Source organism: Vombatus ursinus, unplaced genomic scaffold, assembly GCF_900497805.2.
Source record: "Vombatus ursinus unplaced genomic scaffold, bare-nosed wombat genome assembly UNPS02015129.1, whole genome shotgun sequence".
Classification (NCBI taxonomy): Eukaryota; Metazoa; Chordata; class Mammalia; order Diprotodontia; family Vombatidae; genus Vombatus; species Vombatus ursinus.
In genome coordinates this window covers 1,137,906-1,152,208 of record NW_020954907.1, presented here as the reverse complement: position 1 = coordinate 1,152,208, position 14,303 = coordinate 1,137,906, and the positions used below count along the sequence as shown (strand labels likewise).

Below are 14,303 nucleotides of genomic sequence, written 5' to 3'. Positions count from 1 at the left end.
TAAATAAAAATGTTAAAAAATTGAGAAAAAAAGACAATTCTAATTTTAATGATTCCAGAATCATAGGATCAAGAAAACAATGTATGTTTACAGAATATGCATTCAAAACTTCTTACCTCCAACACATTTATAATATAACAACAATAACAAATGTACTAGCTGTGTGACCTTGGGCAAGTCGCTTAACCCCGATTGCCTCACTAAAAAAAAAAACCAAACGAACAATAACAAAAACTAAAGTATAATAAAAAGCACAAGAACTTGGTACATTGTCAGTTCTCATTGAAGAGAGCAACAATGCTCTGCGATCCCTAGCACTGTCATCTTAACTACTTAAATAACCTTTGGGCCTTGGAATCAGTGGATTTTTTACATCCCAAATTTACATTCTGCTAAGGAAATACAAAGCTGTCTTAGTGGAGGTTGAGGATGGGGAAGAACACTAACATCTGGGGGACCAGGAAGGGCATTTTGTGAGAAGTGGTATCTGAGGTGGGCCTTGTAGAAGAAAACTCTTAAGATTCCCAAAGATGGAGGCAAGAGGGGTAGCTAGGTGGTGCAATGAATAAAGTACCAGCTGTGGAGTCAGGAGGATCTGAGTTCAAATCTGGTCTCAGACACTTGGCATTCACTAGTTGAGTGACTCTGGGCAAGTCACTCGACCCCAATTGCCTCCCTAAAAGGGAGGCAAGGGTGGAGCTCACTCTTGGGTTGAGCGAGGGTCTGGCTGAAATGGAGAGGGCATGAGAACTGTTAGATAAATCTGGAGCTGAATTGTAAAGGACTTGAGATGTCAAAGAAAGGAGTCTGTCTTTTATCCTAGAGACTGGAGGGAGACCCTGAAGCTTCTGGGAAAGAGGAGTGACATGCCCAGTCCTCTGCTTTAAGGAAAATTATTTTGGCAGGTGTGTAACAGATAAGAGAGGAGAGAGTCTGTTGTACTATTTAAGACGAGAAATAATAAAAGCCTTAACTAGAATAATGCCTATGAGGGGAGAGAATGGGACAGATGTGAGAGATGTCGAGAAGAAGAATGGACAAGACTTGGAAAACTGATTGACGAGGCGATGGCCTAGATGTTCTCTGAGGCCTCTTTGAGCTTTACACCTGTGATCCTAAGATCCTCAGAACAAGAGGCCAGCATCAGATGAGATGAGGAGGATGCTCCTGGATTACCAGCTGACTGTCCTCAGTGGCAGGGAGCACCATACTCCACGGGATAAAGTAGGTAGCCTTCCTCAATGTGAGGTGACAAGGATGGAGGAGGCTAGCGCAGTTTGTTTGAATGAACCTCGAAGGAGGTGTAGGCGTTGGAGGGCTGTTAATAAAGGTACTACATGGAACAGAGGTTCTTAACCTGGGGTCCACATCTGTAAATAGATCTCAGGGGTCTGTGAACTTGGATGGGCAAGAAAAATTGCATCCTTATTTTCACTGACATCTGGAATTTATTATTTCTTTCACTTACGAATATTCTGAAAAGGGGTCCATAGGCTTCACCAGATTGCCAAAGGGGCCCATGATCCAAAAGGTGAAGAACCCCTGTAGTCTCCAAGTGGCAGTGGGGAGCAAGGAGGTCCCTTCTCCTTTGAACTTTCTGATCTCAGAGGAGTTGCCACCAGTGGAATGGGCTACCCAGGATAGCAATGTTCTCCAGGGACAGCCACATTTTTGTTGAAGTGAAAAGGTAGAAGCAAATGTGGTTGGGAAACCTGAGGATACGGGGAACTTGGGTCAGTAGATTTGTGGTTCTAAGCAACAGAGTGGAATGGGCTGGGTAATGACTGAAGTGGGCTGGAGGTGTGAGATGGGGGAGGAGTAGGAGTTTTGGGGGTGTGTCTGGCTTGTAGATAGAGGGGAGACTCTGAAGGTCTCTGCTCTGGTGGGGGGGGGATGCCAGGTGTTGCTCAATGGCTTCAGAATTCTTTCTTAGCAGTACTCAGGGGAACAGGGTGGTAAGAGAGAAAGGGTAAATCATTATTTTATAAAAGGAGGGGAGAGTGTCAAGTGTTCTAACAGCATTCCTCTTGTTTGTTCCACGCAGCTCAAACTAACGCCAGAATATCTGGAGCTTAAAAAGTACCAAGCCATTGCTGCAAACAGTAAGATCTACTTTGGCAGCAGCATCCCTAGCATATTCATGGACTCGTCTTGTGCTTTCAAATATCCAGATGCCAGGACTGGGAGAGAAATCTCTCTCCTCTCTAAGGAGGCCCCAGAGCCCTCTGAGAAAAGCCCCATTGGAAACAAAGCAAGCACAGGTTGATGTAAGAGCTGGAAAAACTTGTCTGTATCAAGATATGGCAGTTGGGAGGGTGGGTGGGTGGGGGCAATAATCGGGACAAGGGTTACAATGACTCTGCAAGTTAATTCACAGAAATACTGCTCAGTCTACTCTGCTCTCCTGGGATAGGCCTGGTTTATCCACTGACTGCAGGACACAGATACCCCAGCAGTCAGGTGGTTTTCTTCAACCACAGTTCTTTCAAGCTCTCTCTGTGTGTTCCTTTATAAGCTAGGTACTTGTGAATAAGAAAAAGACTAATGCTAAGACACTGCCTGCACTGGAATGTTAAACACAAAAATATGTATGAGTTACTGCTTTTCTAAGTGGCAATCTGCAAATGTTTACATCAGACCCTGGGGAAAATGTGTTTCCAGGCCAAAGGGACCCAGGTGTATGGTAAGTACAGTAAAAAAAAAAACAAAAAAAAAAAACCGCAACAACAACAACAAAAAACTACAAATGACTGGGTCCTAGGCCTCATTACTTTCCTCTTTGGGGTCTAGACCCAGAATTCACAGAAGTGATTGACATCTAGTCCATTGGGGTTCTTTGGGAAAGGACCTTCTAAGTGAGTGGGTTCTGTTGTCCGCAGCAAAGTTTGTGGCCACGTGCTCCATAGACTCTTGAAGATTTCTTGCTGCCACATCTTAGGTGTGTGTGAAATTGCACATAGGTAAAGAGATTCAGCAGCAACAGACTCAGGGACAGGGTGCTCCTGATTCTAAGGTCATTAAACTAATCTTTTCTTCTGTGAACCTAAGCACTGCTGTTTCTGATTTCCTCTCATCTGGGTGATTGTTGGGTTATATTTCTACCCAGGGAGTTTGTAGCAGGCTGTCTTAAGGCTGACTTGGGTGTTGCTTGTTCTCAGCTCAGCATCTGCCTGAGAATGGGGTAGGGCTTTGCTGTCCACTACACACTTTTATCCTAAGTCAAAGAAGTTTTGTTCTTAAAACTGGATTTGGGGGCGTCTGCATGCTCCAGCACTCTTATTTCTGAGGCCCAGTCCTGTGGCTGCCCTGGTATCTCTGTAGCACAATGGTTCTTGCTACTGTTTGTCAAAAACCCAAATGTAGTAAGAAGTATTGTTTAGTGCACTTTGACGTCCCTTACTTTTTAGGTCCTCCTCACTGGCTAGTTGGTAACTACCTAGTCTTGGGACGCTAAAGTGGGTCAGCTTGTTTGGCCTTCCCGAGCTGTCACAGGCAGGTTGTTATCCTGCCAACGGCACCCAAAAAGGAAGAAGAGTCCTTTTTGGGCAGTGCCACAGAGAGAAAGATTCTGAGTTGACACATGTCCTATAGGTCTGGGAGACATTACCTGGACCTCTGAAGACCCTCCCAAAAGCAACAGTAACTGAGTGTGCAGCTTATGAAGATGTTTCTAGTTGAATAAGAAAACCAGACAAGAAAATAATTTGTCTGCTCTTGTAGGTGGTGGTAGAAGATGCTCCACCTGAGCATCCACAGTGCCAAGAAGGTGAAGCCCAAACCTGAAATAGAACAGTAGTTCTTAAGGTCTGTTTTCTGGGCTATGTACTGTGGTGGCATTGTAATTGGATTTTTCTTTTTATTCTTTGCTTACTTTATAAATTCAGTTTTCAATTCAATTTTGCATCCTCTATGCCTCCCATACCTGTAAAGTTTCTTGGTAAACTGATCAAAATAAACTTGGCAATCCACATGGCTTTATCGTTGTTGCTGATTGCAGTATCTGTTGTGGAAAAATTTGTGTCCTTGACCCTTTGTACTCTTAATCCCAGAGATCCTCCTCTGTTTAATAAGCTGTAGACCTAAAAATCACCCTAAGGTAATAGTGATGGTTTGCTCACCCTACATCTGTCAGGTCTTAGAAATGGGATGCCATTGTGGAAGAAATTTTTTTCAAATTTTAAAGAAAGTACATCCACTTGAACTCCCCAAGAAGCTTGTTTCCCTGCGCTCACTCAGTGGGCTTTTGATTCTGTCCCTTCTTTGGGGATGTGCCTTTTGGTATATATATGCTGTAATCTTGAAGTTGAAATTTATATGCAAAATGTTACTTTTTGAAAAAAAAACTAAATAAAATGATTTTACTATCACTGTTGAGTAGTGTTATCTGTCTTGGAACTTTAAGGAAGTTTCACAAGAGAACCCGACACTCTGGTAATGTATAAAGCCAAGAGCCTCTTACTATAGATGTTTTAAGTCATATAAGGAGGGCTTAAGGCTTAAAATGAAAACACCCTGGTTCAGAAATGTGGGGGAAAAGGAGCAAGAAGGGAAGGCTATAACCAGGCCATGTGCTCAGGACCTTGGGTATGCTAGTCTTCAGGCCATAGCAAAAAGAAGAAGGCTTTAGTGATGGTCTTTTCGAGATGCAGCAGTTCTTCACCTACTGACCTTCACAACCTGGCCCCTTCTTACCTTTTTGGTCATCACACACTTAACTTCGCCAACCCATCTGGGAGACTTGGTGGGCCTGTTTTGGATAGCTTGTGATAATGTGTGATGAAAAGGTCCTCCCCCTAATTCAAAGCATGGACAGGTGTTCTGTGATTATTTCTTGCCTGCTTCATTGTGTAGTGAAGAAAAGCTTTTCAATTGGTCTCCGAGCTAGAGAGTACGCACAAAAGGTTCCCACTGAGACTCTAGCTTTCTCTCTCTGTCTCTCTCTGTCTCTCTCTGTCTCTCTCTGTCTGTCTGTCTCTCTCTCTCTCTCTCTCTCTCTCTCTCTCTCTCTCTCTGTCTGTCTCTCTCTGGTGGCTTTTGAGAAGAAAAAGAACTGCTGTGGGTCTTTGGATGGAAAGAAAGGTAGTCACTTTGTACACTTTCCCACCTAGCTCATGCATGCGGTTGTGAACACATGGTGCCTCTTTGTGTTTGTTCTTACTTTTGGATGAATGAGTATCAATCGGAGTAGACAAGGATAACTTGATAAAATTCAAAAGGTTTGAAGGAGCCACTGGAGGTCCAATGATGGGAGTTAATGGCAAGAAGGGGTTAAGGGTGAAGCTCAAGGAGAGGAGGATGCTGGGAAGGACTCCCTAAGATATCTCACTATGTAAACAGACCCTCTTAAGGTATGGAGGTCAGGGTGGAAGAGGGTCCAAATGCTTTTTCAGAAGGTCATCCTGGGCAGCGTCGTGGCCAAGACGAGGCTTAAGAGAAGTGGGGTTGACTCTTTATAAATTTGAATTGTAGTAGAAAAGTAGAAAAAGAATAACTTGGGTCTTTTGAACTATATAAAAATGGAAGAAGAGGGTCTGGAAGGAAGACATTTATCCCATTTCAACACCTCTTCTCACAAAAAAATGGGATTCCCTATTTAGTCACAGTTCAGGGTTGTTTGGTTTCATCATTGTCAGTTATTGCTGGCTGTACCTTCACAAAAATTGACCATGTATTAGAGCTTAAAAGCCTTACCAAAAAAAGCAGAAATTTATATTTTACTGACCATAATGCAATGAAAATTACATTAAATAAAAGGCCTTTGAAACAAAGTTTACAAATTAATTGGAAGATAACAATTCTAAAGAATGAGAGGGCCAAAGAAGAAACTATAAAAACAGTAAAAAAAAAAAAAAAATCTCATTAAAGATAACAACAGTGAGACAACACACTCAAATTTGTGGGGTGCAGCCAAAGCATTATATAGGGGAAAATTCATATTTCTAAATGCTTACATCAGTAAGAGGGCAGATTAATGAATTGGACATGTAAAAATTAAAAAAAAAACTAGAAAAAAATTTTTTTTAAACTTTGTGACTTGCTTTATTGTGATATTTACTTTATTGTGGTGTTCTGGAATTGAACCCACACTATCTCTGAGGTATGCCTTTACTGTTACACCACAGTAGTTTGCTGATACATACTCTGCCACCGTGAAAGCCCGTAGAACCCCCCACCTCCAATTTAAGAAAGAGGAAAATAAATAAAATTGATTAATATAGCAACTCTGACATCATATGAACTTTTTGCATCTCCACCTTTACACTTAGAAGGTAGTATGTTTCATCATGTTTTCTAGGACAAAGGTTGAGCATTGTATTTAATCTGAGTTTAACTACCTTAAATTTTTTAATGAAATATTAACATTGAACAGAAATACAACCAACTAAATTTGCATTAAATATAACTATTTCAGTTAGTTAACTTCAGCATATACCATATCATACTTTTTTATCCTTTTCCTTTAAGTCATTATCAGGATTCTGTGTACATTGTAATGAACTTTTCTTTACCCCTACCTTTTCTTTACCTCTCCCGTCCAATCAGTTGCCAAATCTTGATGATTTTGCCTTTATAACAACTCTTGAATCTATCCCCTTTTCCCTCTGACATTGGTACTACTCTGGTCCAGGCTCTCATCACCTCAGCCTAGACTGTTGTAATAGCCTGCTGGGCAGTCTTTGCCTTATGTATTTTCTCACATGGTCAAAATTTAATGACTTTTCTTCTATATTTTGAAGGAATTTTGTAGAATGGTTGAACCAATCCATTGGCTTTGTATGTCCTTTTTGCTCCTAACTTGACTAGTTCCATTTCTTGGTGATCTTTGCCAATATGCTTGGCGTGAAGTGATACCTCAGAGCTATTTCAATTTTGATTTCTCCTAGTAGTGATTTGGTAGTACTTTATATGGTTGTTGATTTTTTTTTGCATTTATTCTTTTGAAAACTATTCAAATTCTTTGACTATTTATCTACTTGAGAATGACCCTTAATTTTATATATTTTTTTGTAATTTTCTTGGATATCTTAGCTGTCAGACTTTTGCCAGAGATATTTAATGCAAATATTTTCCCTCTGTTCCGTAGTTTCTCTTCTTATCCCAGTTGTGTTGATTTTGTTAGTATGAAAGCCTTTTCATTTTATATGACCAAATTGTTTATTTTGTCATTTGTCTTCTACCCATTGGTTGATTACCAATTTTTGCCCAATCAGTATTTGGAAAGATATCTTCTTCTGTTCTAATATTTTTATGGCTTAACCATTTATATTTAGATTATTCTATTTGGAGCTGATTGTGGCATATAGTATATGATAGTGGTCTGTTTTTCTACCAAACTGCTTTCCATTTTTCTCAGCAGTTCTTGTTTAATAGGAAGTGACCTATAATATCTGTTCTTGTGTTTACTGAACTCTAGGCTACTGTGTTTAATTGCTTCTTGATATTGCTTTATCCAGTTTGTTCTACTGGTCTTTTCTATTTTTTTTTTTAATGCAGTACCAAATAGTTTTAATCATTACTACTTTAATTTGAGATCTGATAATATAGACTCCCTTACGTCTTTTCTTTTTACAGCATTTCCTCTGAGAACCTGTACTTTTCATTCTTTCCAAATATATTTTATTATTTTGTCTTCTTCTTGAAAATAACTTCATCATCATAACAAACTTGCAAGGAAAAGTCTCTAGCAATTTCTAAAGAGAATCATAGTTATATTAGGGGTTTTGGGGTAGGAATTGAAAAACAAGGAGGTTGGTTAAAGTGTACTAGTGGCCCAGTAAATAGAATGTATTACAGTGTCTTCAATATCATAAACTTTTGCAGGGTAGTGATACTATAAGGGGCACAGGGATGGGTTCTAAGATGTCAGAAAGGAAGGGTTATGTGTTCAGTGATCCTATGTTCTGAATTTTCCAAGACATTCTAATTTCAAGAGAAAAAATGTGCTTTCCTTTGTCAGACCATATGATGTGACTTTTTTTTTCTTTTTTTTCCATTTTAACATGTGTTTTTAAAACTTTGGGTTACAAATTTTCTCCCTTCCTCCCTCCCCACCCACCCTTCCTCATTGAAAAGGCAAGCATCTCGATAAGGTTATAGATGTGTAGTCATGCAAAACACTTCCACAGTAGTCCTGTTGTGAAAAACTAAGTATATTTCCCTTCATCCTATCCTACCCCCCATTTATTCTATTTTCTCTTTTGACCCTGTCCCTCCTCATAATGTTTGCGAAAAACAACAAATTTAAAAATTACAATTAAATACCAAAATGTAAGTGCTGAAAATTAAATGAGAGATTTATTAAATGAGGGTAAAAAAATTTGCTGGCCACTTATCTCTAGATATTATAGCTAACAATAGCTGACATTTTTATAGTGTTTTAGGATTTTTGTATTTTTTTTTCTTTTTGGTGAGGCAATCAGGGTTAAGTGACTTGCTCAGGGTCACACAGCTTGTAAGTGTCAAGTGTTTGAGGCCACATTTGAAGGTCCTCCTGACTCCAAGGCCAGTGCTCTATCCACTGTGCCATCTAGCTGCCCCTGTGCTTTAGGGTTTTGTAAAGTACTTTATATATTTGATTCTCAAGTTTTCTTTGCTACAGATCAATAAAGCTGTCTTTCTCCCTGGTTAGGGTCATAGGTATAGATATTAATTCCTGGGTCTTGGGAGGGGTTGTTAAAGATAGAAAGTTTTGGGGGCTTATATTAACAGCTCTTATTTCATTGTTAAGTTGGAGAAACCAAGCTGGTATTTTTCTGTAAAATACTTGTACTTTGGAGGTATTGTCCTGTCTTTGACTAATTGTGTTCACAGTCTGCCCTTCAGCTGTTCTACCATCCAAATAATTTGACTGATAGGAAATAAAACAAGCCTGGACAAGAGAGGCGTCATCAAAGACTTAGAGAATATCCATTGTGAAGGTGGGAGGTAAATGTGCTGGTCATAGGGAAGGAGAGAAGGTGCCAAGGAGCCTACAAATTGAGACGTACCTTGCAGAATTCATCTACCTAGATGATAACCAAGTTCTGGGATCTGCCCCAGGTCACAGAGTCATGTGCTTTCACTATAGAAGCCTGGGGAGAACTCCTTGCCAACTGATGTTGTAATTTAATGATGTGTACTCTTTGGATTTATTCTTCAGCAAATTTAGCTTTGCTTATTGAATCTTGTACAGACTTAACCACAAATAAGGCAGAAATTCAAGGTCTTAATTCCAAACTTTTAAAATCAATGTGGCATTAAGAGGACCTCTCTTTGTCATGTGTGGTCCCCCAAAAGTGATCTTGGGTTTAAGATACTCTGTGTTGGGGCCAGAACCAAGATGGTGGAGAAAAGGCAGGAGCTCACCAAAGCCCCTCCGAACAACTTTAATGCCTTAAAACAAATTCTGAAGAAGCAGAACCCACAAAAAGGTGAGGTAAAACAATTTTCCAACCCAAGACAACTTAAAGGTTGGCAGGAAAGGTCTGTTGCACAGGGGTGAAGGTGGAGCTTAGTCCAGTGCAGGCTGTGCCCCAGCAAACCAGCAGTAGTCCTTGAGGGTGACTGAATCAGTGGTGGCAGTGTTGGTTGCGGGACCTCTCAGCCCACAGACGGTAAGGGGGTCAGACAGTTAGAAGGAGATTTACAAGGGTCCCTTTGCTGGCACTTGGGACAGGACTCTGTTGCACTGCTTATACTTGGATCTGGGTCACAGTCCCAGGGTGAGGAGGAGCACTAGCACACTAGAGCTTTTGGCCACAGGGGAGCTGGGACCCTGGTCACAGTTCCAGGGTGGGAAAGAGTGCTTGTGGTCACTCCCAGACCAGGGCACAGACCAGGAGAGTACCCTCTCCCTAGATCATACTATCTTGGAAGAACTGAAAACAGGTCCCCAGAATTATCTCAAAACAGCTGCACAAAAAACTTTAAGCTTGGAACAGTGGCCCCTCCACTCTGGAAGCAGAGTCCCACTTTAGCAGAATTAAAAGTCAAGAAATAGGCTGGGAAAATGAGCAAACATCAGAAAAAGATTTTGACTAAAGAATCAAAACAAACTCAGAAAGACAACAAAGTCAAAACTGCTACATCCAAAGCCTCAGAAAAATCTAAATTGGTCTCAAGCCATGGAAGAGCTTAAGAAGAGTTTTTAAAAATCAAATAAGAGAAGTAGAGGAAAAATTGGGAAGAAAAGTGAGAGTGATGCAAGAAAATCATGAAAAAAGAGTCAACAGCTTGGTAAAGGAGGCATAAAAAATACTGAAGAAAATAACATCTTAAAAACCAGAATAAGCCAAATGGTAAAAGGGCTACAAAAATCCAATGAAGAGAAGAATGCCTTGAAAAGTAGCATTGATCAAATGGTAAAGGAGGTACAAAAGCTCACTGAAGAAAATAATTCCTTAAAAATTAGAATTGAGCAAGTGGAAGCTAATGAGACATCAAGAAACAAACAAAATTCAAAAGAATAAAAAAAAATGAAATATCTCATTGGAAAAACAACTAACCTGGAAAATAGATTGAGAAGAGATAATTTAAGAATTATTGGACTATCCAAAAGCCATGATAAAAAAAAACTAGACATCATCTTTCCAGAAATTATGAAGGAAAATTGCCCTGATAGTCTAGAACCAGAGGATAAATAGAAATGGAAAGAATTCATCAATCACTTCCTGAAAGTTATCCCAAAATGAAAGCTCCCAGGAATATTATAGCCAAATTCTGGACCTCCCAGATCAAGGAAAACATATCACAAGCAGCCAAAAAGAAACAATTCAAATATTGTGGAGGCACAATCAGGATAACACAAGATTTACAGTTTCTACATTAAAGGATTGAAGGGCTTGGAATTTGATATTCCAGAGGGCAAAAGAGCTGAGAATACAATCAAGAATCACCTACCCAGCAAAACTAAGTATAATCCCTCTGGGAAAAAATGGATATTCAATGAAATAGAGGTCTTTCAATCATTCCTTATGAAAAGACAAGAGCAGAATAGAAAATTTGACTGGCTCAAGAGAAACATAAAAAAGTAAGCAAGAAAGAGAAATTATAAGGGATTCAATAAGGTTAAACTGTTATGTTCCTACATGGGACAATGATACTTGTAATTTCTAAAAACTTTCTAATTAGGACAGTGAGAAGGAGTATACATAGGAGGCACTGGTGAGTTGAATATGATGGCATAATCATATAAAAAATAAAATTAAGGCATGATAAAGAGCACATTGGGAGAAAGAGAAAAGGAGAGGTAGAATGGGGTAAATTATCTGCATAAAAGAGGTGCAAAAGAGCTTTTATAGTGAAAGGGAAGATGAGGGAGGTGTGGTGTAGTACATTAACCTTCCTCTCATCTGAACTGGCTTAAAGAGGGAATAACACACAAATACTCAGTTGGGTATAGAAATCTATCTCACCATATAGGAAAGTAGGAGGGGAAGAAGATAAGAGAAGTGAGGATGTGTGTGATAGAAGGGAGGGCAGATTAAGGGAGGTAAAAGTCAGAAGCAAAATACTTTTGAGATTGAATAGGGTGAAAGGAGAGAAAGAGTAGGATAAACAGGAAAAATAGGATGGAGGGAAGTATGTAGTAATAATAACTGTGAAAAAAATTTACAGTGAACTTCTCTGATAAAGACCTTATTTCTCAAATATATAGAGAATTGAGGAAAATTTTTAGAAATAAGAGCCACTCAATTGACAAATGGTCAAAGGACATGAACAGGCAGTTTTCAGACAAAGTAATCAAAGCTATCTATGATTATATGAAAAAAACCACTTTAATTCACGATTGATTAGAGAAATGCAAATTAAAACAACTTTGAGCTACCACTCCACATCTATCAGATTGGCTAACATGACAGAAAAGGATAATGACAAATGTTGGAAGGGATATGGGAGAATTGAAACACTAATGCACTGTTCGTGAAGTGGTATGCTGATTCAACCATTCTGTAGAGCAATTTAGAACTGTGCCCAAAAGGCTGTAACACCATGCATAACCTTTGGCCAAGCAATATCACTACTAGGTCTGTATCCCAAAGAGATTAAAAAAAAAAAAAAGGATTTATATGTACAAAAATATAGTAACAGTTTTAGTGGTTGCAAAGAATTGGAAATTAAGGGGCCGTCCATTAACTGGGGAACGGCTGAACAAGTTGTGGTATATGATTGTGATGGAATACTATTGTGCTGTAAGAAATGATGAACCGGCTGACCTCAGGAAAACCTGGAAAGACTTATATGGTCTGATGCTGAGTGAAGTGAGCAGAACCAGGAGAACATTGTACACAGTAACAGCCACGTTGTGCTATGACTAATATGGATAGACTTAACCCTTCTCAGCAATACAAGGATCTAAGACTTCTCCAAAAGTCTCGTGATGGAAAATGCTATCCACATCCAAAAAGAGAACTATGGAGTTTGAATGCAGATCGAAGCATACTATTTGGTATTTTTTTCTTCTGTTATGTTTTGTTTCCTCTTTCTGGTGGTTCCTCTTATTAGTTCTAATTCTTACTTACAACATCACTAATGTGAAAATATGTTTAATAGGAATGTATATGTATAGCCTATGTCAGATTGCATGCCATCTTGAGGAGGGAGGTGGGGAGGGAAGGGGAGAAAAATTTAAGACTCAAAAGCTTATGGAAGTGATTGTTGATAATTCAAAATAAATTAATTTAAAAAAAAAAGAAATGATGAGCAGTATGTTCTTAGAAGAAACCTGGAAAGACTTACATGCACTGATGCAAAGTGAAATGAGCAGAACCAGGAGAACATTGTATACAGTAACAGCAGTATTATATGATGATCAACTGTGAATGCCATAGCTAATCTCAGCAATACAATGATCCAAGACAGTTCCAAAGTACTTATAATGAAAAATGCCATCCATCTCCAGAGAAAGAACTGCTGGGGTCTGAATGCAGCTCGAAACATACTTGTTCTTTATTTTTCTTGTTGTTGGTTTTTTATTTTTTGCCTGTTTTCTTTTACATCAATGATTATCTTGGAAATACGTTTTCCATAACTGCACATGTATAACCTATATCAACTTACTTGCCTTCTCAATGAGGAGTGGGAGGAGAGGGAGCTAGGGAGAGAATTTGGAACTCCCTTTTATTTTTTTTAAAGAATGTTAAAATTTATTTTCACATGTAATTGGAGAATAAATGAAATACGAAATTAAAAAAGATACTCTGTATCCCACCAAAAGAAACCATACCTTGTGGGGGGCAGCTAGGTGGCGCAGTCGATAAGAGCACTGGCCCTGAAGTCAGGAGGACCTGAGTTCAAATACGGACTCAGACCAAACACTTGACACTTACTAGCTGTGTGAACCTGAGCAAGTCACTTAACCCCATTGCCTAGCCAAAAGGGAAAAAAAAAAAAAGAAACCACACCTTGTGAGCCCCCAAAGATATATTTCCTTTTACATGTTGCCCAGAAGAGACAAAGCAAAGATATTCAATATAATATCATAGTAAGAGAAGTGGTAATAAAATATTTTCCACATAAACTTCAGCATACTTTCCTATCAGTACATACACTGTCAATGGAAAGAATGAAAACAGAATGAAAACACCTAAGGTACACTTGTGGAAGTGCACATAAATAGAGAGCATGTGACCAGGACACTTTATTTCCCATGTTGTTGATTTTATGCCCTTTACTTTTTAATCAGATTGGCTAAATGTTTATCAATTTTATTAGTCTTTCAAAGAACTAGCTTTTAACTTTTATTATTTCTATAGTTATTTAAGTTTTTAATTTATTTCTCTTCTAATTTTTAATATCTCCTCCTTGGTGCTTATTTATGTTAATTGGTTGGTTTTTTAATTTAAAAAAATGTACATTCAGTTCATTAATCCTCTCCTTTTCTATTTTGTTAATGTATGTTTGTAGGGTTATGATTTCTACCCTAAGGACCACTTTAGCTGCATCTCCAAAATTTGGGTGTGTTGTTTCATCATTGTTTCTTTTTTTGTTCCCATTTTATTTTATTTTTTTTCTCAATTATAGCCCTCTTAGCTGCCTCATATTACTTTATGGTTAGAGTTATCTAATTCTGAAAGAGGAAAGTTGAGGTCCCCCACAAGTATAGTTTTACAGTCTATTTCCTCCTGTAATTCATTTATTTAACTTTTCCTTTAAGAATTTGTATACTATGCAATTTGGTACATACATGTTTAGTATTGATATTACTTCATTGTCTATTGTACCTTTTAGCAAAATATTGTTTGCCTGCTTGTCTCTTTTAATTAGGTCTGTGAGGGACTGTCTGATGTTGGCAGCTACCAGGTTGGGCGCTGTGGCAAGGGTAA

General features: G+C 38.8%; 1 protein-coding gene across 4 annotated transcripts in view; it reads left to right on the top strand.

Moving 5' to 3' along the window:
- Positions 1-2,308, top strand: part of ERLIN1 (ER lipid raft associated 1) — a 57,568-nt gene extending 55,260 nt beyond the window's left edge. For all 4 annotated transcript variants that reach the window (XM_027846337.1, XM_027846335.1, XM_027846336.1 and 1 more), the window contains one exon: positions 2,045-2,308. In XM_027846337.1, coding sequence (XP_027702138.1) covers positions 2,045-2,266 — 222 coding nt within the window. In that variant the 3' untranslated portion in view covers positions 2,267-2,308. The remainder of the gene's footprint in view (positions 1-2,044) is intronic.
- Positions 2,309-14,303: the final 11,995 nt, after the last annotated feature.